We start from the raw sequence: 24,663 nt of genomic DNA, 5'->3' as shown, positions 1-24,663 counted from the left end.
CATCATGTAACTTCCTTTGTTAATAGTAAGAACCTCCACAGTGTTGTTTCAGTGTCATCTCTTCTCGTGTGCTGAGTAAAGATTTTGAATGGGCTGCTACGTAGCCATTCATCTTCTTGATTAATTGCAGATATCTGCAGTTACTGTGTTTTTAGGTGCGTATGCATATATATGACAGATCTTTCAAGTACTCTCTTTGGAAAGAGAAATAATCCAGAGGAGCTTGTTGTTAGATAAGCAAATTAACACAGGCATGAGTACTTCATTGTATCAGTGCATGATAAAAACAGTAACCAAATACTGCCAGAAGGTATCAGGTGCTGGGCCTGAGCAGTGCTTTTCAACAGCGTTAATTAGTTATTTTCTAATAAATTCTTCGTTCTCTTTCTCGGGGGGTGTTTAAGGCCAGTAGATGTAACTGCCAGAAAGACAGCCAAAAACCTGCAGTGGCCAAGTGCGCGTATGCTGATAAATTTACACAAACTTCCTGGAGGAGGAGTTCTGTGAGTAAAACTTGTCGTGACATTGAGTTTCATTCCTCATTTTTCTAATTAGTGCTTATGCACAAGTGTGCCATACTTAACAGATTGTGTGCTGTTTATAAGTGTTCTTATTTGTATGTCCTTACTGCTGTGCTTAGCTTAGATGTTCTCTTGCAGACCTAATCATGTTTAAATATATTATTACAAACATTTATTTTAATACATATAATTAAACTTCAGAATTCTTTCCTTAATCATCTGTTGAACATTTATGTCATTTTCAACCCAAGCTGTATATCTAACCATACATTAAAATGTTTTCTTAATTTGATTTTGAAATTGGTTATTCATATCTTTTTTTCCTTGTTGAAATTTAATTGTTCCCATGTGTGCATCTGAGGAAGAGTGACAGCATATTCTAACCTGGAGCCCCTAGATGTAAATAAGGAAAGATACTTTATGCCTTCACAGTCATTGCTTTGTAGAAGTGGTTGAATTCAAAAAATGATTGGGTGAATGTCACTCTGATAGAGGACATCTTCATTCCCACATGTTGTTGCATGGATCATATTCGCTCCCATGTACAAAATTATTGCATTCTTAATAGAACTGTAAGAGAATATTGAAAATGGAACGGCAGTAGACAACATTTATGTTATAATAATGTGAAAATGTTTCTGAATGATGAACAAGGCTTTTATCAATTGCCAGCAAGTGGTCTTCAGATTATAATCTTTCAGGTGCTACTTCAGCTAGAGAATCATGAGGATTGTCTTCAGAAGATTAAAGCTGGGTTAGACTCTTTAGTTTCCTTTTAACCTGCCACAGGTTTTTTGATACCAAATTGTAGTAAAGACAACCCTGCCACCCCTCTAAAGCTATTCTTTCAAATATCTAGTGCTAGGATAGAAATGCCACCATATGGTATGCTCACCACTTCCTAGTGAATCTTTTTTTCCATGGAGACCAAGCTTTCCAACCTTCTCTTGTGTGATTAGAACCCAGAGTAAAGGGAACGTAGCCTTAAGTGGCTCTTTTTTTTCCTGTGGCACCTCTGTTTTTCCCCTAGGTACGTGTAATGTCCTTGATGTTTATCCCATTCATTTCTGTTCTTTTGTGTCTTTGGAGCTTTTATGTTCTTTTTTTTCCAAGATTTAGTTTCATATATGTGACCTGCATGCAATGTGTTTCCATACAGATACTGTTGCTGAGATAGTGGCTGTTGTTGTTTCCTTGGTCTTTTTTTCCTATCTCATTTTTTGTATAAATTTAGAAATAGATTTGTAACTACTGTAAGTTAATTGCTAGCTGAAGAAGCCTTAATTTGAGCATTAAGGATGGAAGAGGCAGGTTACTATTTCAGCTAAGAGCTTTCATTAGGCCAAGTTATTTCTTTGGTCAAATAGAAGTAAGTGTTGTCTTCGAAGTTCTGTCCTTTTGTTCAGAAAGACACTTCATTGCCATACAGAAATGGTCATGTGGAGGAAGAACATAGATTAAAAGAAAAACAACATAATCCTTGCTATGTTTATGGTTGGGAAAGTGTGTGTATGTATGTACACATACACATATACACAAACTTAGGCAATATAAGCTACTTTTCAGGAGCTGTTACTTGCGAATCAGCTCAAAAGTTTGGGCCAATGTTTTCTTTATCTTCTGTCTAAATATACAGTATAAATATAGAAAGCCTTGGCACAAAGTCGTCGTTGATCTGGAACTCAATGACAGTGTCAGTTGTAGTAGAAAGAAGAAACAAAAGACTGCATTTTCTTGAGGGATGAATACAGTAAAAGCAAATAGCAGGAGACAGGTGACAAAAATGTACTGTCACTAGAAGAAAGAGTTCCTGTTCATTCTAAAATAACGGTCTTGAACTGAGGGTGCAGGCTGGGAAAAACCAGGTTCATTGCATGTAAATGCGATTTAAATCACAAATGTGCTTAATGTTTATGGAGACTCTGAAGGTTTTATATAGGCTTTGGTTTTAAAAATGAAATTATAAATGGAATTTTTGCAGTAGATGTAGAACTCTGAGGCACGTCAGCTTTTTGAATCTTTGTGTATTAATAGCAAAGCTGATGAATATCCAACTGTTTTTTTTTTCTTTCTAAGCTCTGACCTGCCAGTTAATACAAATGATGTCAAATATCTAAAGTTACTTCAGTTACGTTGGCATAACTTTATTCTAACACTTCATAAATTCTAGCAGATCTGATACTCTAAGTTAATTCCTGAAGCATTAGTCCTTGTTACATTGTGTAATTTACTGTTTCAGAAGGCACTGCATACATGTATGTAATGTAGCATTTCTTAAGGAGTGGACAGCCGAATGAACTAGGCAATACTGAGAGTGGAAATCAGCTATTAAAAGATCTCAGGAAGATAAGAACTGTATGCAAATTATTGCAGGTTTAGTCTCTGATATAGCTGATAATCTTGCCAGCATTATGGTTTTCCTAATGAATAGACTTGTAAGTATCATTAATTGTGTTCCTTCACAGATATTACTGTTTTGTTTCTTTCTCTAGTACTAGGTATATTTCTTGAAAGTGGCTCATCCTGATGTAGTAATAAATTTATCTGTGACCACAGCTCTTTGGAAGTAGCTTTAGATATATACATATATATATATTTTACCTATACAAAGATAAAGACGTACATAATTGTAAGCTATGTAAATTTAAGTTCATTCTTCCAAGTCATTTTGAAAGCTGAGCAATTAAGGTTTGATAGTTAGCTCCCTGTTGCCCAGCCACCATCTGTTACGTCTTGTTTTCCATGTGGTATCCTCCTCAAAACTACATTCTGTAGTCTTATTGTCTGTATGGTCAGTGATAACTTAGGGGAAACCATTATTTTTGGTTAGCTGCCCTCAGGAGTAAAGTCTTAGGCAATTACTGACTGGGCTAGATTGTGAAGTTTCTGGGAGGACTTCATGTGGATCTCCTTTAATTCACTTCCAGTCAATATGTGCCTCCAGGTGCTGAAGCCTCATCACTGTGTGTTAATCTTCACATTTAGCATAGGTTTTTGTCATTGTCCAGCACTTCTGCACTGTTCACTTGCTCTTTTGTTATACAAAGGTTGCTCTGAAAGTAATGCTTCCTATTTATTTTCATGGAAATGGTAACAGCTATAAGGATCACAATAATGCCTTTTGATAGAGCAAATTCTCAGCTACAAAACACCATTTTTTTCAACATAATCACTGCCATTAGCTGTACATTTTTGCCAGCAACAAACAAGAGCCTCCTGCATGCTGTGCTCATGAAACAAAAATCATCACCAACAGAAGTGATGCACTGTTTCACAGCTGCTGTGATAGCATTATTGCTAAGAAAATGCTACCCATGCAGTCCATTGTTCATTGGCCTGTCCAGATGAAAGTCAGGAGGCACCAAATCCAGACTGTATGGTGGATGTGGTGGGACAGCCCAGTCAAGAATGGCGATGTTCTCTGACTTTATCCTGCAGCAAGAGAAAGGTTGCTACTTTCTCTGGCCTGACTCTGGAAATTTGGGCATTCATCTCAGTGTCACAGTGTAGTAGTCAGAGCTGATTGATTGTCTGGGTTCCAGGAAATCCCAAAAGATTGTCCCTTTCCTATTGCAAAATTAGTGCACATCACTTTACTTGCTGAGGGCTGTGCCTGGAACGTTTTCTTTGATGGGGAGCTTACATGTCGTCACTCCAGGAACTGCTGTTTTGACTCCAGCTCATAATGGTGGCACCACATCTTGTCACCAGTAATCATGTGACTCAGGAAACTCATCTTTAGCCTCATAAGTAAGCATGAGTGAATGTGTGCCACTTGTTTTACATGAAGGAACTGAGTTCCACACCTTTGCTTCATTTGCACTTCCATGTCAGGCACCCTTCTGTCAGACTCACTGTCTGCTGCCATCCGTTGCCAAACAACAACATGTAACAGAATATTGTCAGGAAGGTTCAGCCTCTAGTGCCATACTACCAACATCTGCCTGTGACATTGTGGGCCACCATAGTAAAATGGGAGGTAATACTTTCAGTGCAGCCTTCATGGTATTACTAATACATACTTCGTTGGTAGCACAGAAACTAACTGGACTAGGTAGTTACGTTGTTTGTCTGCTTCTTGCTTTGTTACAGTAACTAGACCAGGTAGTTATATTGTACATCTTCTTTGTTACAGTAACTGGACTAGGTAGATACACTGTACATCTGCTTCTTGCTTTGTTACAGTAACTGGACTAGGTAGTTATATTGTACATCTGCTTCTTGCTTTGTTACAGTATCACTGTTACACTGTGTAGCAGGCCGGCATTTGCCCAGTAGTGGGGCCATTGAAGTTTTATGGATGAATTTTGTTGGTTTAGTGAAAAACTACCACACGGAACTTAATTTATACTTCCAAAATTACCATTGCATACCAGGATTATTAATGTATGTCTTTCTGCTGCTAGGTTAGCAAAAGGCAACTGATGCAAAAACATTTTGTTTACGTTGATGCTTGAAGTACGTTGTAGGCTTATTTATTATGTCTTAAGTTTATATGGGACAGCTGATAATGCTAAGTGAGGCAGCAAATATCAACTTATTAGTGCTTTAAAGCTCCAAACATGTGGATCTTTCCTACATTTTTATTGTGTAGCAGGAAGAATTTCTCCTAGTAGTAGTAGTTCTGAGTATTGGGGTATCCTTGGAAGAAGAGCTGCAGTTTGGCTGATGGTCTAAGACTTCTATACAGCAATAGCTTACACATTTTTCTTTTGTTGTATGGCAGAAGCCTGTTTTATAGGATCACAAAGGTTGGGAAAGACCATTAAGATCACCTTGTTCAACCATTAACCGGTCCCACCAAGCCCACTAACTGTATCTCTCAGTGCAGTATCTACCCTTTCCTTGAAAACCTCCAGGGATGGTGACTCCATCACCTCCCTGGGCAGCCTGTGCCAATGCATCACCATTTATTTTTTTTATGGGAATAAAATTTTTTTAATATCCGTTTTGAACCTTCTCCTGTTGCAAGTTAAGGCTATTGCCTCTCGTCCTATTGTTAGTTACCTGGAAAAGGAGGCTGACCCTCTTTTGTACTTGGCTAGAATGATGGTATCTCCCTTGAGTCTCCTCTTTTCCAGATTAAAACAATCCCAGTTTGCTCAACTGTTCCTCAGTTGTTCCACTCTGTCTCAGGCCTGATAGCAATGTATGAGGTTGTTGTGAGCAAAATGCAGGACCCAGCACTTGGTCCTGTTAAAGCTCTTACATTTGGCCTCTACCCAGCTATCTAGCTTGTCTGGATCACTCTGTAGGGCCTTTCAATTCCCAGACAGATCAACACTAAGGAGCATATCTGTCTAAGCTACGGGTCGCCAGCTTCCCCAGAAGAATATTGTGGGAGACCATGTCAAGGGCTTTGCTGAAGTGTAGGTAGACTACATCAACAGCCTTTCCCTCATCTACCAGGCAGGTCACCCAGTCAAAGGAGGAGATGAGGTTGGTCAAGCAGGACCATGAACTTCAGGAAGCTGCTGAAATCAGGCCTAGACCTGATTTCCTGGTTGTCCTGCATTTCCTTTTATTTACATGATGGGTTATTCCAAGGTTAAAGTCTCTTCATAGCACTGGTAAGCTTTTTGTATTTTTTAAGGTAGTGTTTTTAGTTTTTAGGGTTTTTTTTAAGTCTTTTTACTTAAAACTAGGAACAACACCAAACAGGTTTTCCAGTGCAGTTTGGGTTAAGACTTCATGAAGCTTTTAGCAACAACTTTACAAGTTGTCAGGATCCGTGGGAAAATGTTCATCTTGTTCTGGTTTGAGTCAGTCTTAACACTTTCACCCTTCCCAGAGTTTCTTGTTTTGGTGGATAGTTAACCCTCTGAATCACTTTTCTTCTGGGATGCATTTGCTGGTTGTTTTTTGTTTTCCTGTTTCACATTTTCCGTATCTGGGAAATGAGAGGAATGGGATTAAAATTCAGTGCCTTGATGCACATAATAGCTGAGGGGGGAGGATCTGTTGAGGCTGCTGCCTAGCGTTGAGGTGAGGGTGCAAAGACTTGTATCGCAGCCACAGAACCTTGAAGAATCCAAACATCTTTCAGTTTACTTTTGAAGTAAGCACTTAGGTAAGTGACATTGTCATTTTTTAATTCTACTATTGCTTGCTTGTGAATTTTAGAGACTTTTTGATAACTGAGCTGTCTTCCTCGTATTTACTAGGAAAATGCAGTTTTCTATGGACTTTAAATATGTGCTGTAATCTGAAAAGATACACGCATTAATAAGTATAGGCTTTTTTATTGGGCCTCTGAGTGTGTATTTGGCTCATAGAGGGAGGCTTTTTGTTTTGTTTTTTAAAGAAAAAGCTCTTTAAATTTCATTGCTGGAGTTTTATATGCTATTAAAAGAAAAGCCATCTTGTCCTAAGTTAGACATTTTATCAGATATCTTAATGTCATTTGTGTAGAGGATCAATATAGTATTTATCATTTGTAAAATCAATGTAAGTTATACTAGAGGCTTTAATAAATCTCCAGCACTGTATTTCCTCTTCCTTATTTGATTCTATTGGTGTTGATTTTTCATTACTTTTTCTGATGTACAATTAGGCAAAGCTTTTGACTTTTACAAAGGAGGAGTTCAGCTTTTATTTGAGACTTGTTCATTGTGGAGCAGTGTCAGCTTTGAAGTCTGCTGCTGGAGGAGTAACTCAGTCTGCTTCTCAAGTTATAAGATGTTCCTTAGCATTTCTGAGAGGGGAACTGAGCCACACCTAGAGAGCAGTTCGGTCTAGCAGGCAAGACACTGAAATGAGTTAATTGCCCTTTCTCCATTTACTTCTTCAGTCAACCAATAATGATTAAATACCATGAAGAATTACTGAGCAGACTGTATTTAGGGCTGTTCTTTGAAGCATTAGTATGGATGCCTAAAGTACTGGAATGTTTCAAGGCATCTAAATATTTCTTTGCTTTCACAATAGTATCGTAGCTATTAAGTAGCTTGTTCTTAATCTCTCATTTTAGAGAGAAGAATAGAGGGTATATAACTTTAGCTACTTTTCTTAATTTAATGCACTAAAATATCAAAGAAGTCTGAGGAGAAAAAAAAAAAACGCCAACAAAACAAAAACCAACCAAACATCAAAGCAAAACCCTGCATTACCAAGCGGAACAGTTCTCTACAAGGTGAGACCTGTGCCTGCTGAAACTGGCCTCCTTACTGTCTCAAGCCTGGGCTATCTTTAGAGAATGGAAGTCATTTTCTATTGTTCCTCCATGCTGACATAATGTAGGATGAAATGTGAGCAAACTGTGTACAGATGGCCTGAAAAATGTAGTGTTGTTTTGTACAGTGTTGTGGAAATCCAAAGCTTTTATTAATGTTTCATCAGTCAGGGATCAGTTTTTTTCCTAGGAATATTTGTTTTTTAATACTGATCTCAATTGATGCAATATGTTATATTGTTTTGCCAGACTGATAGGCTGAAACTAGTAACGTTCTTTCATGTAGTAGTCTAAAAATATTGTGAACCCTTATGGCTACTGAGAGCAGACAGTGAGAACATGAGGTAATCAATATCTCTATCTAGAGTTTGTTGGATAACAGTGAACTTTTTCCTGGTGATTTCTTTTAAGTGATTGTTATATCTCAGCTTCTGAAGAATGAAGAAGTCTTCCCTACTTTTTTCCTTGTTTTCTGTTATAGTTTAACGGTGTTCTACCTGGCAAGCTCTAAGATTTCATTTAGATGGATAAATTGTTACATCTTAGCAGTAACAAAACTAGGAATAACAATATATAAAATCTAATTATTTGTAGAAAAGTGGCAGGTCAGGGAATTGTTTAAACTTGCACTACGGTTAAAAAAAAAATACCACAGTTTCTTTTTAGAAATCATATGGCATTTAATAAACTTGGAAAGGAATCATGGAAATAAAATACTGCTTTATTTTTTCAACCATGGCAGTGTGATGTGCAACATATAGGCCAGTGGAGAAACTAGAGGGGAGGGGAAACCATGTTTCTGGTGCTTTTGGTAGAGATGCTTGTTTAGATACAAGATTCCCATTATCTGAAGAAATAGCTGCAAATGGTTGCAGTTGGTGTCTGCTGGTTACTGGTAGCTGGAAGCAATGAAAGGCCTTACTCTTAGGAGCAGTGGAAACAGATTTTCCGCTGGTAAACAGTGGGAGGGTTGTAAAGACTTAAAGCCGATGTGCTGAAATGGAACAAGAGTATCCAATTAGATAGGGCAATTCTAACTTAGGTGGGTTTCTTTTAAATGCATGGGTGGAGAGAAAAAGATACTCATGAAGTTGCTTTTCTTCCTGTTGATTCTGTGATGATCTGAAATATCTGACAGGCAAACCTTGCAAGCAGTCAACGTACACGGTCGCAGTTCTCTGATACTGTAGTAGGGGGCTCAAGCTCCTAAAGCAAATTGCAGGCAAGCAGGTCAGTGTCATGTCTCCTCTTTCACAATCAGAAACACTATCAAAACATGGGCTCAAAAGCACCGAGGTTTATTAGGATTGTTTTTTTTCTGAGAAAGTCTTTTCATTATAAATGAAAGCTGATTGGTTTTGCAATGGATCAGTGTTGTTAACCAGTGTACTAGTTGGTAAGGCGTTTAAAAAACATTTTGTAAGCTGTGAAAGTAAGAATTTTAGCATGCATTTTCTACGTGAAAAGTTCAGCTAATGTTTTTCTTCCTGCAAAAAAAGCCCAACCAATTTTAACAGGTTTGTCTGCATATATAATAAATAAAGATGGAGGTGTGCTATAAGATTTCTGGTTAGGTTAGGGTATCACAGTGCCATCGCTTCGTGTGGACTTCAGTACAATCTCACATTTACCTCAACAAAGTAGAAAAACTTGTAAATATATTGATGCCTTTCTGGGGGAAAACGGAAAAGAATGGTGTGGCTTTTTGGTGTCTTGTTTTTCCCTGTTCTCTTTTTTATTATACTTCTCCCCCTCTCTCTTTCTGCACAGGGTGGGTATTCTGCTCCCTCCTTCTCTCCCTGGCAGGGCTCATTCCAGGGAATCCCTCGGACTGTTCCACCGCACCGCAGACAGAGTGAGTCTGTACTTCTCACTCATCTCCCTCACCGTGTTCCAGTAGAAGCTTCCCTTTGCACGCACTGTTCATCTTGTAGTATCCTCCTTTCTCAGGCAGATTTACAGGCATACACAACAGTCTGTGGCTAACCAAAATGCTTCCTTCAGCCAGTGTATAAGCAGCTTCAACTTAGAGCTTGTAACGGTTACTGAATGCTGATCCACTTCAGCAGATCTTCAGGCAAACCGGAGTAGTCCCATGTTTCCAGTCTTGTCTTAACATAAATCTCGCCTGCTGCATTTTCCCTTTGTTTTTCATGGCCGTAATATACTATCCCATTTGCATTTGTTCTGTTTGCTCATAAGTCTGCATGTATGCATACATGGATGTATTTACATGAACATGCTGTGGATGTACATAAAAAGATATGGGTGAGAATGTAATTGTCATTGCCTCTCACGACAGTTTTTCTTAACTTTGCATAATGGCTTTCCCAAAATGAGTATTTTTTTCCCCCCTCTGGTGTTTCTTGTAAAAATACTTCTAATACATCGAAGTGGCTGTTGCAAGACTTGCATGATTTGCTAACGTTGCTTTTATGCTAGCTAAAGTGTGGGCTGATGTAAGATGCTTTTGTTCTCTTGGCTTGGATCTGCAAAACAAAGACAATTGCTGATTTTAAGAATGTGTGCTTACATAGATGTAGAGAAATGGTAAGTCTTATTTTGTGCTTTGGATTGCATTGTAAACAGATATTTGTTCAAAGAAATATAACTAGTTAATAAAGCCAAGTTATATTTTAAAAATGTGCTGTAATTTGAAAATTACAGTGTTTGTTTAGCAATGTCCAAGAGCGTATTTGGACGGGAAATGCAGTATAATTATGGAAAGAGTAAGATTTCCAGGGCTGGTGGAGATCTGAAGAGTAAGCTGCACCTTGGAAAACTAAGCTTACATTTATTTCAGATTGAAATAATCCTGACAATTATTTCAACTGCAAGAAAAGAAAATCTCGTAAGATATCTGAAACTGTATTTCAAATACTCTCTTGACATTTGTGACAATATTCATTTAATCAACTCACCAGGAATGCACTCTCTGTTCCATAGGCTTTTCTCTTTGCAATAGAAGGATACGCCTTGTTTGTGTGTTTGCCTGTGTGTAAATGTAATGAATGTAGAACTCCCAATGCTGATCATTATGTGTTCTGTTTCTGGCTAGAGGGCAACAGTACCACAGTGCAGCTGGTGTGCTGGCCTATCAGCAGGGAATGGGAGTTTGAAAAGATTGGCCTTAGATCTGAGGAACATATAAGTACTACCTTTCTGGAATTTAGCAGTCATAGAGCCAGAATTGACAGCAGTACCTCAGCTCCCAGATACGCACCTCTCTGTCACATCATTCACAGAGTGCTTAACTAAAGGCAACATCTTTGCTAATTTCTTAGTGGTTCTGAGCTCCTGCTTCATTCCTCCACCCACTGCAGCAGCCTCTTATTTAAGGATTCTCTAGTAAACTTCCATTACTAAAGTTGGTTGGATTTTAAGTATACATCTTATGCATTAGATTCTGTAAATGGTTACTGGAGTTAACACTAGCATCTTTCTGCATCCTCCATACTAGGTTTTGTTTTAGTTTGGACAGGTTTCAGCTCTTCTGTCTTTAGTAAGGAATGCCAAAAGGGAGGGAATTGAGGCAAGAGGTGAGCTGAGTGTCACCACTGAGAATAGGAAAAAAAAAAACACTGAAGTTCTTTTGCAATAATATTGAGATGGCAATGGGAACACTAAGGGATGTTTTGGCAGTGTTTTCTGTCCAGAGAAATTGGAATTTAGGCACTTGTGTAAATTACACACAAACTTGAGCACTGGAACATGGGCGGTTTTGTCCAAACATCAGGAAGCACTCCCTTATTGTACAGGTTTTGGAATGATGAAAGTATTTGCTGTGTTATTGATAGGTGATAGATTACTTAGAAACACCGTAGATTGGGAATGTAAATCTGTCAACCAGTCATCTATAGATGTATACTTTAATTTTATGGCTGCTGGACAGCTAATTATAGAATCACAGAATCATAGAATGGCCTGGGTTGAAAAGGACCACAATGATCAGCTGGTTTCCACACCCTGCTTTGTGCAGGGTTGCCAGCCACCAGGCCAGGCTGCCCAGAGCCACATCCAGCCTGGCCTTGAATGCCTTCAGGGATGGGGCATCCATAACCTCCTTGGGCAACCTGTTCCAGTGCATCACCACCCTCTGGTTGAAAAACTTCCTCCCGGTATCTAACCTAAACTTCCCTGTCTCAGTTTAAGACCAATCCCCCTTCTTCTGTCACTATCCAACCTTGTAAACAGACGTTCCCCCTCCTGTTTATACACTCCCTTCAAGTACTGGATGGGCACATCGAGCTCTCCCTGGAGCCTTCTCTTCTCCAAGCTAAACAAGCCCAGTTCCATCAACCTTTGCGCACAGGAGAGGTGCTCCAGCGCTCTGATCATCTTTTTGCCATGCTTTGGAATTACATGCATGTTTTGTACTTCCAAGGAACAATAGTTTTAGTAATATTTTGTTGTTTCAGCAGACTTGGAGACAATTCAGCATTCTATCTTTCATAAACGCTTTCCTGATGGTGGGTGGATTTCTTTTTAAGAATTGAACTGTTTGGTTTTGTTATTCCAGTAACCCAGGTGTGCAGAGCTTCATTCATATGTTATGTTACTTGGTTTTTCTATTGGTAATAGGATTTAATTTGGCAACATAGCAAACCTTCTCCAGTGCCATTCAAAGCTTTTCTATTTGTATGCTGGAGCTTTAACAATGCTTCTCTAGAAATACTACATTTAGAATACACATTTTCAATAAGCCAACAATGAATTGTTGTTACATACAAGAATATAATCCCAGTGTATCTCAGCACCTAGCCCTGCCTACTTTTTCCATACAGAAACAGAGGTGAAAGCTGTTCTTTTGCTCACCTCAAGCTCTGCAGTTGTCTACGTTTGTTTACGAAGGACTTTGTGGAAAAAAGTATTTTGAGCTTTTATATATATATTACAAACAAAGGTAATGAAAATAATTCTAGCAGAGTTTCCATGGTAAATATTTGAATTTACTGACCAATTTAGGTTCTTGGTAGGGCATGCAAGGTCTTGATATTAACAGAACAAATTTGCTTCAGAAAGTTAACTTAAGTTCTATGACTATCATATTAGGAGTGATAAATTATTACAAATGTCCTGGGAAGGCTGCATTCTTCTTCTTTAGTCTCTCACAACTCAAATAAATGCATAGAGTGAAAAGTTACATGAAGAAATGTCCTTTAAGAAAACACCCTTCTCCCTGGTTTGGTAGTTGGATGTTTGGACTACAGTGGGAATGTTTCTTGTACCTAACCAATGATGTTTGCAATCAAAGCTTAATTTTCTACAGTCATACTTTTTTATTAGTTGGCCTTATATCTAAATTTGTGGACAAAAATCCTGCCTTACTGTACTATATTATTGTCAGCAATTCTTTTTTTTAGGAAGTTCTGTTTATATACACACTGTGCAGAAGAATCCATGCTATGTCATATATTATTACCTCACACAGTGGTAAATGATGGTTTGAAGAAAGGGGAGAGATTTGGTCTGTTATGTCTCATAGTTTGATGTCATACTCCATACTACCAAATGCTATTTTATGAAGCTGGAACACAGGTTTAATACAGCTAACTGAAAGAGAGAGAAGGGACAAAAAATAAGTCAAAAACCGTGACAGAATGTTGACAAATGCTGCAGATTTAAGGTGTGGAATCTTGATGGCAGGAAATGACAGCTTTTCCATGTAGCCTTCCAGCAAGGCTGCATTTTCAAATGAAGGTCTGTGAAATGGCAGCTTATCCTGTGCAATGTCAGTGAGATGTGGTGTCAGAAAATGAAACATAAATGTGGTGGAGTTTGTGTTCCTCCTTACTCCTTTTCCGAAAAGAAGACACATCAATTTGGAGTATCTTCATGCTCATGATTGAGTTGCAAGGAAGATCAGTGCAGTCAACAAGGTTGGAATATGTAACGCAGTTTATCTTATGATGATGTTCATTGTTAGGTATCTAGCATACGTGCGTTTGGATGCAGATATTTTTGATGTATGTGCTTATAATCATATACAAATGACACTTAATATTACGATGGCTACTTGAAGTGTAAGAGATTAAATGTGTTAAAAGACTTGAAGTTGAGAGAGCAAAGGTATTCCATGCGGGATTTGCTGTGAATATGGCTCATGCTGCATTACTTAAACACTATTGCTGTCTTTATTTCTGGAAGATGGATGAAAAAACTGTTTGCAATTTAAATGATGAAAAGTTGCAGTTCTGTCACGGCAATTGCTCAATGTTTTGTCTTGGTCCTCTGACATCATTGTCCTTGTCTTTTTCTTGTCTCTGCTTTCCCATTATGCCATTGGCAAGGAGTTGAGAAGTTAGTCCATTACTTCTGTGATACAGCGTGGTACAGTACAACTTTAGATTTCTTCTCATCTCCTCCTCACATGTTTTATCGTTGTTCTTTTGCCCTATGCATGATGCATGTCTATTGGAGATGTGCATGCGGTTTTTATTTCTCATTCCTTCATTTCTTTTGTTTCTCAAACACTGCAGGGAGAAAATGTCTGTATTTAGTTCTGCAGGGGTATTGCTGAGATGGGTATTCAGATTGGAGATACAGAGTAGCCAAAGCAGAATTTAAGAGGGCATTTGAAAGTAGTGCAGTGCCTGACAACACTGACATAACTGCATATCAGTACAACATATTTATTTGCATCTTTGTTAGCTTTGTTTTGGAGAACTATATCAGGGGTTCAGTACCTTTATGCTAATGATTAACCGCTTCATGGATGTTGTTGGCATTTATCAATAGGCGATCAGAGAAACAAGGAAAGATCCCTGAGGCTGATGTGATAGGGAACTCCAATTGAATGATCTTGATTGGTGCATCAACGTATCCAACTATTTGAAGCTCTTGCCACTACAGAAAATTCCATTTCTTTGTCTTGCAGTGTGTTCACAAAGCATTTTGTCTGCTGTACATTCTAAGGAGAACTAACTGTCCTCAGTTTCATGGTACTAGAAATATGAGCATCGAACGTTGCGTTCCAGGAACATCAGGAAGGATTGTAGGTGTTTTTATCTTCCTGGATTTTGTTTTTGCTTTGGACAAAGAAGAGAACTCTTAGCACGTCAGTCTCCACCAAGTCATGGTCCATCTCTCCTTGACATACTGTCTAATGTGCATTTAAAGCAAGACAGAAGACAATTTTTTAAGAGTTCTATGAACTAAAATATTATTCATAGGAGGAGAAATACTTGTTGTCTTTCTGCTCTTCCTCCTGGTGGCACATTTCACCAAGCAGTGATCCTTCTACTGGCTTTTAGACTGATAGCTTAGTCCTAATTTGTTAAAACCCCATGAACAGGAACTTGCATGTTTTGGAAGGGTTCTTCTACTTTCACTGACATCTTAGATGCGTAGCAACTCGGGATAACCTTTATTTCTGGTGACCGACCAGACTTTAAGTCAGTGGAAATACAAAGTTAGGAAATACTAGAGCATTTAAACAAAAACCTGGCAAAAGATGATCTCATATCTTTAGTGCCATCTTCACAACTTAGGGCACAAAGCTATCTTCTGTGTTTGAATTATGAACCTTATGGATCTAAAGTTGCTTATACCCTTTCAGATTAGGAAAGGTAACAAGGGAAGTACGTATTTGGTTATTTTTCTACACAAAGCATTAAGTGCAAAATGGTCCGAATTGAAAAGTTTAGGTATTACTTAAATTAAATTAAGTATTAAGTATTACTTTTGTCAAAAACCTTGATATAACAACATCGTCAAAAGCTTGTTTCTTTGTTGTTCATGTTTCTACTAACGTTCTTTTTCAACAAGTTAATTTTTCTCATTAGTATGACAAGCATAGCTAGTTTCTAAGTTAGGATTTGCAGTGTCAGGAAAAGATTGTGTCCTTTAAGACTGGCATTTAGAAACCCTTTCTAGGAGAAAGGAAAGTTTTTGTTGTTGTTTTTATGACTGTGTACGTATTTGAACTTGACATAATGCTACTTGCTATAAACTTTTTTTTTTTTTGCTTCATTACGTGAGAAAATCAATTATTCAAATATTTGTACACAAATAATATGTGCCTTGCTTTGATTTCTGTGCACATTTTTAGCAGTTTTGTTTTTGCAGGTGTGCTCTCATAACTGTAAACCAGTTTGGCTAACATCTGTCAGCTCCTAAGCTGGAAGGATAATGATTTCTGCAATCTGTTACAGAAACCCTGAGATGCAACATTAATATCTGTAGGATTTCTTAAACAAAGCCATAACTTTTACATTTTTGAAATACTTCTTGTTTTTAGTACTTGCTATAAGATTGCTTGCTTAGGAAGGCTGGTTCTGCATTTGACACCACTCAGAAAAAATAGGTAGTTATGGAGAAATGCATTAATTCTGCAGGGAGGTTTTTCTGCCAATTTTAAATCCTTGCAGCCCACAAACCGATTGTATTCAGACTGCTCAACGTGTCTGCCACTTCACTGATTGATGTCAGTGGTCTAACTTAGATGTTGCCTTTTCTTGCAAGTAGGACTGGTATATTTTAAGTGGAAAAAGATGGTTAGTAAATTGGAATTTGATCAAAGAACCTCAGTATTTCTCTCATTGCCATTAATTTCTCTCTTCATGATGACTTTGAGGATTCAGTTTGCAGCAGTAATACTATGAGATGAAAAATGAAGATCTAAAGAATCCTAGAATGTGCTCTTGTTCTAGAAACAGTATGGAATTTTGGCATGACGGTTATCATTATGGTTTCTCCGCTAATTCTAAGAAGGGCAGAAAGACTGAACAAATAAAGTTTCACATTTTGAAGCTGAGGATAATAATTCAAGAGGGTGCCTGAAGTGATGGTTGTACTCAAGTCCTGTAAAGCAAATGTTACTTCTTTTTCACTGACTCTATTTTACTTGTAAATAAAAGCTTTAATCTTGTTGACTGTGTACTTACAAACTAGAATTTGGTCAGGATGCAAGTAGTTTCAGCAAATGTCATGGATAGGAGTAGCTTGTTGCAGCTGAGTTCCTTTATATAGGAAATGAGAAAATCATCCAAACTTGAAGCTTGTTAAAAAGTGTAGTTTAAGTTCTGCTTGGTTTTGAGGTTTGCCGTGCATTGCAGACTTCTGTAATTCTTCCAAGACCTGCGTACAAGTTCAAGGTTGAGTATGTGTTTGTACACAGGTTGAGGTCTTTTTACGGGAAAGAACAAAGAAAACCTAGAAATGATAGAACTGTAGAATCGTAGAACAGCTCAGGTTGGAAGGGACTCAAAGATCATAGTTTCAACACACTGCCATGGACAGAGTTGTCAGGTTTGAATGTGCTGCAGAATTTCTCAGTGGTTCAGAAAGTGAGGTCACCTCAGACATGGAAAAGTTATGATTTTTTTTTATTTTTATTTTTTTTAATTTATTTATTTATTTATTTTTCCCCCTTGTTTTCTGGCTTCTGTGTTTCTGTCTCCTAACCACTGCTAGTGCAGAAATCGCGGTGGCCAGAATGCAATTCATAGCCGAAGGTGGAAGAAGTATGAGAGAGAAGCGTGTCAGATTCACACTGGGCAGGGAGACACAGCAGGGTTAATGTGGTGTGTGGAGGCTGCAGTGTGCAGCAGTGGAGGACTGGCTTAAGCCAATTGGTAGACAAGGGAAAAGGCCCTGCCAGCCCCCTGAGTGAGCTTCTCCCATTTACAGGCACTGCTGGTGAATATTAGCATGGTTATTTACTATGGATAGAAAGTATCAGGAGGGATACTGTCTGAATTGGAGATCCCTAGGGCTTACCCTGTTCATAACATTTTGTCTGCATAGTCAGTTGGGAGTCTGATGTAGGCAGAGGAAGAAGGATATGCAGCAAAACTGTGAAGGAGAGCTGTGGTGTATCTGTTTGGTGGAGACAAAACCTGCCTGTTCGTATTCATTTCAGAGCCTGATGAAGAAACTCAGCCTTCCACAGGTATTTTCTAGACTGTTGGCAGTTAGAAGCAAGGTTAATCTTACACACCTTAATTTAAGTTGAAGCACTGCTGTTATATGTAAAAATAACTTGTCCTTCTTGGAGAACTGAAAGTTACATCAGTCTTCTGTGGCAATGGGTTCCACAGCTCCATTCTCCGTGATTATTTGCTTCCCTTTGTGATCCAGAAGTAGCACTGGCAATTTTCTTGTCCAATACTGAAATGTCTCTTCTGGCAAAACGTAACGTCTTTATCGAGTTATCATTCTCTTTGGTTATTAGTGTAGCAGTATGTGATCTCCAGCTTCACATATACTTTGTTATACTGTTTTATTGAAGATCGTGTCTTTACCAGCCCATTTGAATTCACTTCAAGATAAAGCAGCTAGCTAAATCTATTCAGTAACCTAATTATAGCATACCTGTATCCAATTTATTTTGCATCATTTCTGCAAAGAAGATGTGCTGTAAATTCCTTTACTTTCCCTCCTGCGTTCTTGCTCGGCCCCCAGAATTGGTATTTTGTGAACTTCTGCTGCCCTTGGGCCGTCCTCTCCCTATCCCAGATTTTACCCAGCAAAGAGGCTTATCTTTATTAATGACGAAAGAAAATGCAGTGTCAGAAAACTGGGTGAGAACTGTAAAGGGACAGGTCATCCTCGTGTTTATAGCAATGTAGCATAACTCCCTGGATTTTGCTGGGGTTGTTTCTGCTTACTGTTCTTTCTGTGAAGGAAATTAGAAGTAAACCACACTCCAATAGAAGGAAACCTTAACGAGAATGAATATGTTTTATATAAACTCCTGTCTGTACAGTATGTAGCAATGATGGAAGTTCTGGGATAGATAACTCTAGTATGCAGCATTTAGAAACTAAAAGATGGATAGTCTGATAGCTGCTGAATTTGTTTAAGGATTCAGACAAGAATTTGAACAGTATTTTTGTGTCACTGTCAGGATGTCCTGCAGACTAAGGCAAAACCATAAACCAAGCCACTTTTGTGTTTCTTACTTTACACTGTATTCTATTTTTATTTTTAGTTTTACTTTTTGTCTTTACTGTTGTGTATTTCAGTACTGGTTTAACTTTTTCCACCTAAGTTACAAGTTGCATTTGTACGTGTTCCATGAACCATCCTATTTTGCCAAAGTAAAAAGTTTTACTTTTATAAAAGATATACAGCTGTTACCAAGCATCCAGTCAGCATACTTTGGGTTCAGAATGTTATCTGGTGCTTTCTTTGCCTAACATATTACTGCATTCTTTTCTCCTTAACAGCCTCAAGTACTACAGCCTTCCAGCAGCCTTCCCAGTTCCACAGACCTCGTCCAGGGAAAACTAATAAAAATGCCACATATCGAGGCCCCCAGTGAATATTCTAAACATGGTGTGCATGAAAATGGCAATCATCAGAATCAAAATGCTGCAAATGTATCTCTGAGAAATAGCCTGAATGATGTAAACACTTCAGTGAACCCACAGTTAAGCATAAAAGATAAGAATGCGTTGTATTTGGAAAATGTGAAAAATAAATGTACTGAAGATCCTGAGGAGGTGGCAAGTGAGAAAGAAGGTACGTTACTATCTCGTTCTCGTCTTCAGAGCTCTACACGAATTGATGCTAGAGAGGTGCGGACTGAGGTAGCTGTGAAAGGTCAGCCCTCATTCACATACCAGGCTTCTCGGCCAAAGACTTCAAGAATTGCAAAGCCCCCAACTGCTTTAGTGCCTCCTACAATGGCCATACTCACGAGGTCTGCAAATCATTCCGCTGCTTCCAAGGAACCTGAGCTTCTGCCATCAAGTAGTTCGACTCAGCTACAGCCAATGTCTAGTCCAGAAGACCTGAAGGGTAAACAGAGTCAGAAAGTGTCCAAACTTCGCCCACCAACTATATCCTTTGTTAAACCTAAGCAAGTGAGCAGTCAGAAATCCACATCGGTGTCTCAAGAGCCTCAAAGCACCTGCTTGAAAACTAACATCCCAAAGCCACAAGTACAGAGAAAAGAAAATGTGCAAACACAGAATACCGCTTTGCATTCTGGGGACAGTTTGCCCTCTAGTCGGCATTCCCGCCTCCCTAAACCAAAGACGCATTGAGAACATACCTACATCTTATTGGGTGATGTCATATGTTAAATTGCTTCCTCCGTACTGACGGCCATTGAGGCTGTTTCATCCGCAGCCTGCAGATCCTGGGTGAATAGCAAAAAGAGCATTTTCCTTTCGCGTTTGCTTATTCTGCTTTTTTGTTCTGAAGCTCATGTTACGAGCTGTGCAGCAGTTCTTGAGAGTGTTAAATTATATTGTAATTCTGTATTAATGATTGTATTGCACAGTGATCTTAGTACTGAAGTCTGGTGACCAGAAATACCAGAATGCTGCACTGTGTATTCCAGGAGGGCGGAAATGATATCTTACCTCTGTTGAGTAATTAGACAATGAAATCACTATTCTGTTGAACTTCTTGGTTCTGAGGACTCGTTAGGTTTAAGTGGTAGAAAGTTAGAATTATTAGCAGATGTTTTATTGGCCATAATTCTGACTCTGTATTCCAGAGGCCTATGCAAAAATCCTCGTATTTATCATTATCTGAAGACTGACATATTTAATGTTATTTAATCTGATGGGTTGAGTGGTTTGTGTTGTTTTTGCTGTAATCTGAAGTTGCTCTGTTCTTTATTTATCTAGTTTTCACTCTTCACAGACAACAGATTTCACATGGTGAAATGGATCTTCTCTCTTAAACAGCATCATTTGTTAAGATATCGTGGTATGTTTTTATCGTGTGATAGGCACATTACTGGGTAGATTCTCAAAACGTAGCGCTAAAGATATTTGTGCAAAACCTTGCAGTACAGGCTCTTGTGAATTGGTAAGTAAGGAGCCCGTGGGAATTAGGGGTCCATAACACCTACATTGAGGTTGCACAACATACATTTTAATGGATGTATTTTAACTTCTGTCGTACCGGTTGTATTTATTGATTTCCGTTTAATATTGAAAGACTCTGAAGTACCTGACTTGAAACGTTTGCACAAACTTTGCCATATGTGTAAGGATTTGAAACTATTTTACGTAATAAAACTTGTATTAGAAAAGCGACTATTTTTAAATAATAATAAATTAACCCCATTTATTTGTCCTTATCCAGAGCTGGTACTCTAAGAGTTTTTCAGAGATGTGCATTTTCTTTTGGGAGTTTTTCTGTAATTATTTTTTTTTCCTTCTTTTTTTTTCTTTTTTTGTAATTATTCAAGAAGTGCATGATAAAGAGCATTTGGGGGGGAAATAAAACAAGAAAATCAACATTCTTTGGCTCCCCAGGGTAAGTTTTTGGGTTTGTTTTTTAAGTGGTGTGGAAATGTGCCCATCATGGTGCAACTACGGGACCATAACACATGAGCTGTGAGTTGAATACAAGCATATCCAGTCACGTGTTCTGGAAACTTAATGTTACGTCCCATCTGCTCTTTTCTTCTTCTTTCCCATCACTGAATAGGAGATGTCAATGTTTTGGGGTTTGGGGTTTTCTTTTTTGTTCTGTTCTTGTATTGTTTTTAAAATAGGCAGCAGAAGGCTGTTACAATTCACTCAAAATCTGTTTGTGTACAGAGTGTAATGAGAGAAAAATGAAATACGCTAAAAGTTTGTTCTAGGCTTTGACCGTAGGACATTGACATATATTACAGTGTTTTCTTTGAGAAAATGAAGTGAATGGGTGTAGACATTTCATAAATATCTTCCACAATTATGTTGTGTAATATCAGCCCTTTAACTCGGGGTATCCTTATGGATACCTTGGTTGGATGGGTAAAAAGACAAAATGCATGTGATTTGAATTTCTCAGTGCATAGTGAATGTCCCCCAAAGGTTTGGATTCGTCATGCTGTAAATTCTTCTACCTGCCAAAGTAGAAGAAAAACAAGAGGTCTGGGGGAGGAAGAGTTAGGGGTAGTGTACATTCCAGAATGCTTCTGAATCTGAAGTAAAAGGCCTACAGGACTTTCTGGTTATTGAAGGGGCTTTGCTGAAGAGAATGTAACCAAGAAGTAATGAGTAACAGTAACTGCTGTAATTGATATAAGATGAAAATCAGTGCAACTCCCAAGTTGCTGTTACAAATCTTCTCCAGAGTTTTTCTTGCCGAGCACTGGGTTAGATGGCCTGCAGTGTAAACGTCTACTTTTGATAATGATATTTTGCATATTTCCCAAATGAGCTCCTGGAAGCTGACTGTGTTAATCAAGAGTTCAAAAACTGCCGAGGGAACGGTCAGGTTCCCAGTTTGTTTTCTGGTCCGTATAGATTTCTGCGGAAGGTTTTTATGTTCACTTTCCTTAAAGAGAGGCTGATTTTATTTTTGGTTGCATATGATTTTATGTAAAAACAAACAAACAATTTTTTTCACTTAATGCTATTGATGGATATTTCACCATGAATTTTGTTGTTTCCTCTTCTGGAATTGTCACCAGTCTGGTTTAGTGATGTCAAAGTTTTTATGTTTACATTTAAAAGAACGGATCTCCATTTGTCTGCACCTTTACTGAAAACTTGGGAATGAAGCAGAGAGATTACTGGGGTTTGCATAATACTGAAGGTGGCCCTTCATTTTATTTTCAGAAGAACAAAAATACATTATTCGGTGGTTTTTCTTCCCTGTTAAAGGAGCGTTGATTGATGATACTTTTTGACGCTAATAAATAGCACTTGTCTGTTTTGTTTTGGAAGAGTAGAGAGATTGAGCTGGAGAAACTGGGATTTGCTCATAGATGAGACAGATGCTAGTCTGAAATGTTTATATTTGGCTGCTAACCTCACATCCCTGTAAGGTATTTTAGCTCTTCTGACTTTTCCAGGGAAGGCTCTGTTGCATGTATAGTAAGTCCAGAGTATGAGCAAAGCCTGTCAGCAGGTGGGCAAGGGGGAAGAGTGGCAGTGAAGTTTGAAGGCTCGCTTCGGTGAAGGACAGGAGTTGGGGGAAGACAGGTAAGAGGGTGTTATGTACAGCTTGTAGAATGGGATTAAGTAAGTACTTTCAGGTAATTTATCTACCTTATGGAAGGTGCAGATATATCATCAGTACTTGTGCAGATTGTTCTAAATGCATAAATTATTTTATATCTTTAAATGTTTGGTTTTTTAGATGATGGCATTTTTTAATGTCTTATTCTTTTGTGCAGTATTCACAGAAGTATTCAACTACTGTTCAGTACGTGTGTACAGAGGCAATTACGTGTTTTAACAAGTGAATAAACACAAAAGAAAAAACAGAATTGCACTTTAAATGAGCTTTATCGCTTGGAGTTGTGCCTAAAATAATCTAGATGCCTCCTGCTGAGTATGGCTTTTGTTTGAAACTGATTTCCCTGCTAGCGTTACCGTTTCCAAGATACCTTCACATCACTTTCACAAAATTGATATGCACTCTAGCATGTTTATTAGAATAGTCATGTAGCGTACTGAGTTTTTGTTGTGCGATGGCTTTAAATCTGTGGAGTTTTAACGCTGCTGAAGCAGCCGGTTACCTTCCGCTTCCCTGAAGCCAGCACTTCATTTTGCCGATCGAGGCCAAAGGCAGTGTTTTCTTAGGACTAGCATAGCCCTTTAAAAACAGATAATGGTCCCAGCATATCTTTTTGTTGGAGAAAAATAATAATAATTTAAAAAAAAAAAGTGCAATACTGACTGTTATTGTTCCTGGAGTTGATCACAAAAGCCCTGCAAATCCAAAACTGCACTGAATTTTTCATGTAGTTCTGAGAAAGGTGGGTTCTTGAGACTCACTGCTGTGAGAGTCGAAGTTAGATGTAGCAACTAGACTGCACCGTAGCTCAGTAAAGTTTACTTCATCCTTGGTCTAAATGCCCATTTGTTGTAATGACGCTGGAAATCTGGTTACCATTTGCGTGATTTACTTTGTTAGCATGTCACGACCATATGCGCGTTCTATTCTAAAACCTCATACTTGGGTAGGTTGCATGTTGTGGGGGTGGGGGGTGGGGAGAAGTACTTGTTTTTGCACAGCACATAATCCTCTTATTGTGGACATTTTCTTGCCGTTCATAATGGCATTCTGTTCTTGAATTGGGCTTCCGTAACTATTCCTTATCTTGTTATAGTGGCTTTTTCTGAGCAGAGTGGATTTAATAATACATGATTCTGGTGGTAGGCCTCAGTATAGTAATCTTAACAACGCTGTTGAGGAATTTCAGTCACTGTTGTGGGAAAGCTTCTAGCTGCCTACTCAACTGTAAAAGCATCATAATAAAAACAGTATAATTCCAGTGTCAATGAAATCTTAAATTCAGTACTAGCTAAAACAAGAGGTACCCGTACTATATCTGCTTTGTTGGTTTTGTTGTTGGTTTTTGGATTTTTGTTGTTTTTTTTCACCCAGGCCAGAGTAAATATTGTATATTGGGATTTGCTTGTAAAGTTGATTTAAAACCCTGTATGTAAAAATTCTTTCCTCAATGTTGCTCTAGTGAATAAAAGTCATAATTCTAATCAGTCACTATTTCTCCTGACTGTTCACTTCATATATATATATATACATATATATATACACACACACACACATATATATATATTTCACTCTGTCATTGAACGTGCAGAATTATGAGATGGAAAGGGAGGTTTGGGGATGGTAGCAGTGGCGGGTGATTCTTTAAGCTTGCAATTATGTTTTCTCACGGACTTGTCTTTCTTCAACAGACCTGCAGCTTTTTCCCTCTGACTTAAGGCATGAGAGCACTTAGAAACAGACAAAAGGCATAGAAAAGCTATGAACGAGGACTGATGTGGTTAGTTTTTAAAGGTATGTTATTTCAGTTCTAACGTGCAGTTGAGGAGAGCAGGTGGTTACATTCTAGTTTTATCATGTAAACTAGTTAAATTGATATATTGTGATAATAACTTTTGAGTAAGTTGCATATGGCTTCCAAGTTCAAACATAAAATATGTACCTTCCTCATCTGATGCCCCAAAAGCTAATTATGTACTGGTGGATCCTCCTCTCTTGTTTCTGCTGGGTTAGCGTGCTTTTAATTGCTTGACGAACAACACTGTATTTTAG

At 38.3% G+C, this 24,663-nt stretch overlaps 1 protein-coding gene across 4 annotated transcripts in view; it reads left to right on the top strand.

Annotated features, from left to right (window-relative positions):
* Positions 1-24,102, top strand: part of CCSER2 (coiled-coil serine rich protein 2) — a 67,037-nt gene extending 42,935 nt beyond the window's left edge. The window contains exons 10-13 of one of the 4 annotated variants that reach the window (XM_072339722.1): positions 405-503; positions 9,463-9,547; positions 13,983-14,022; positions 18,864-24,102. In XM_072339722.1, coding sequence (XP_072195823.1) covers positions 405-503; positions 9,463-9,547; positions 13,983-14,022; positions 18,864-18,927 — 288 coding nt within the window. In that variant the 3' untranslated portion in view covers positions 18,928-24,102. The remainder of the gene's footprint in view (positions 1-404; positions 504-9,462; positions 9,548-13,982; positions 14,023-18,863) is intronic. The other 3 variants (XM_072339724.1, XM_072339723.1, XM_072339721.1) reach the window with 3 other exon arrangements.
* The last annotated feature ends 561 nt before the right edge of the window (positions 24,103-24,663 follow it).

This window comes from Excalfactoria chinensis, chromosome 6, assembly GCF_039878825.1.
Source record: "Excalfactoria chinensis isolate bCotChi1 chromosome 6, bCotChi1.hap2, whole genome shotgun sequence".
Lineage (NCBI taxonomy): Eukaryota > Metazoa > Chordata > Aves > Galliformes > Phasianidae > Excalfactoria > Excalfactoria chinensis.
The sequence above is the reverse complement of the archived record's forward strand: the minus strand, read 5'-3'. Positions and strand labels throughout refer to the sequence as shown.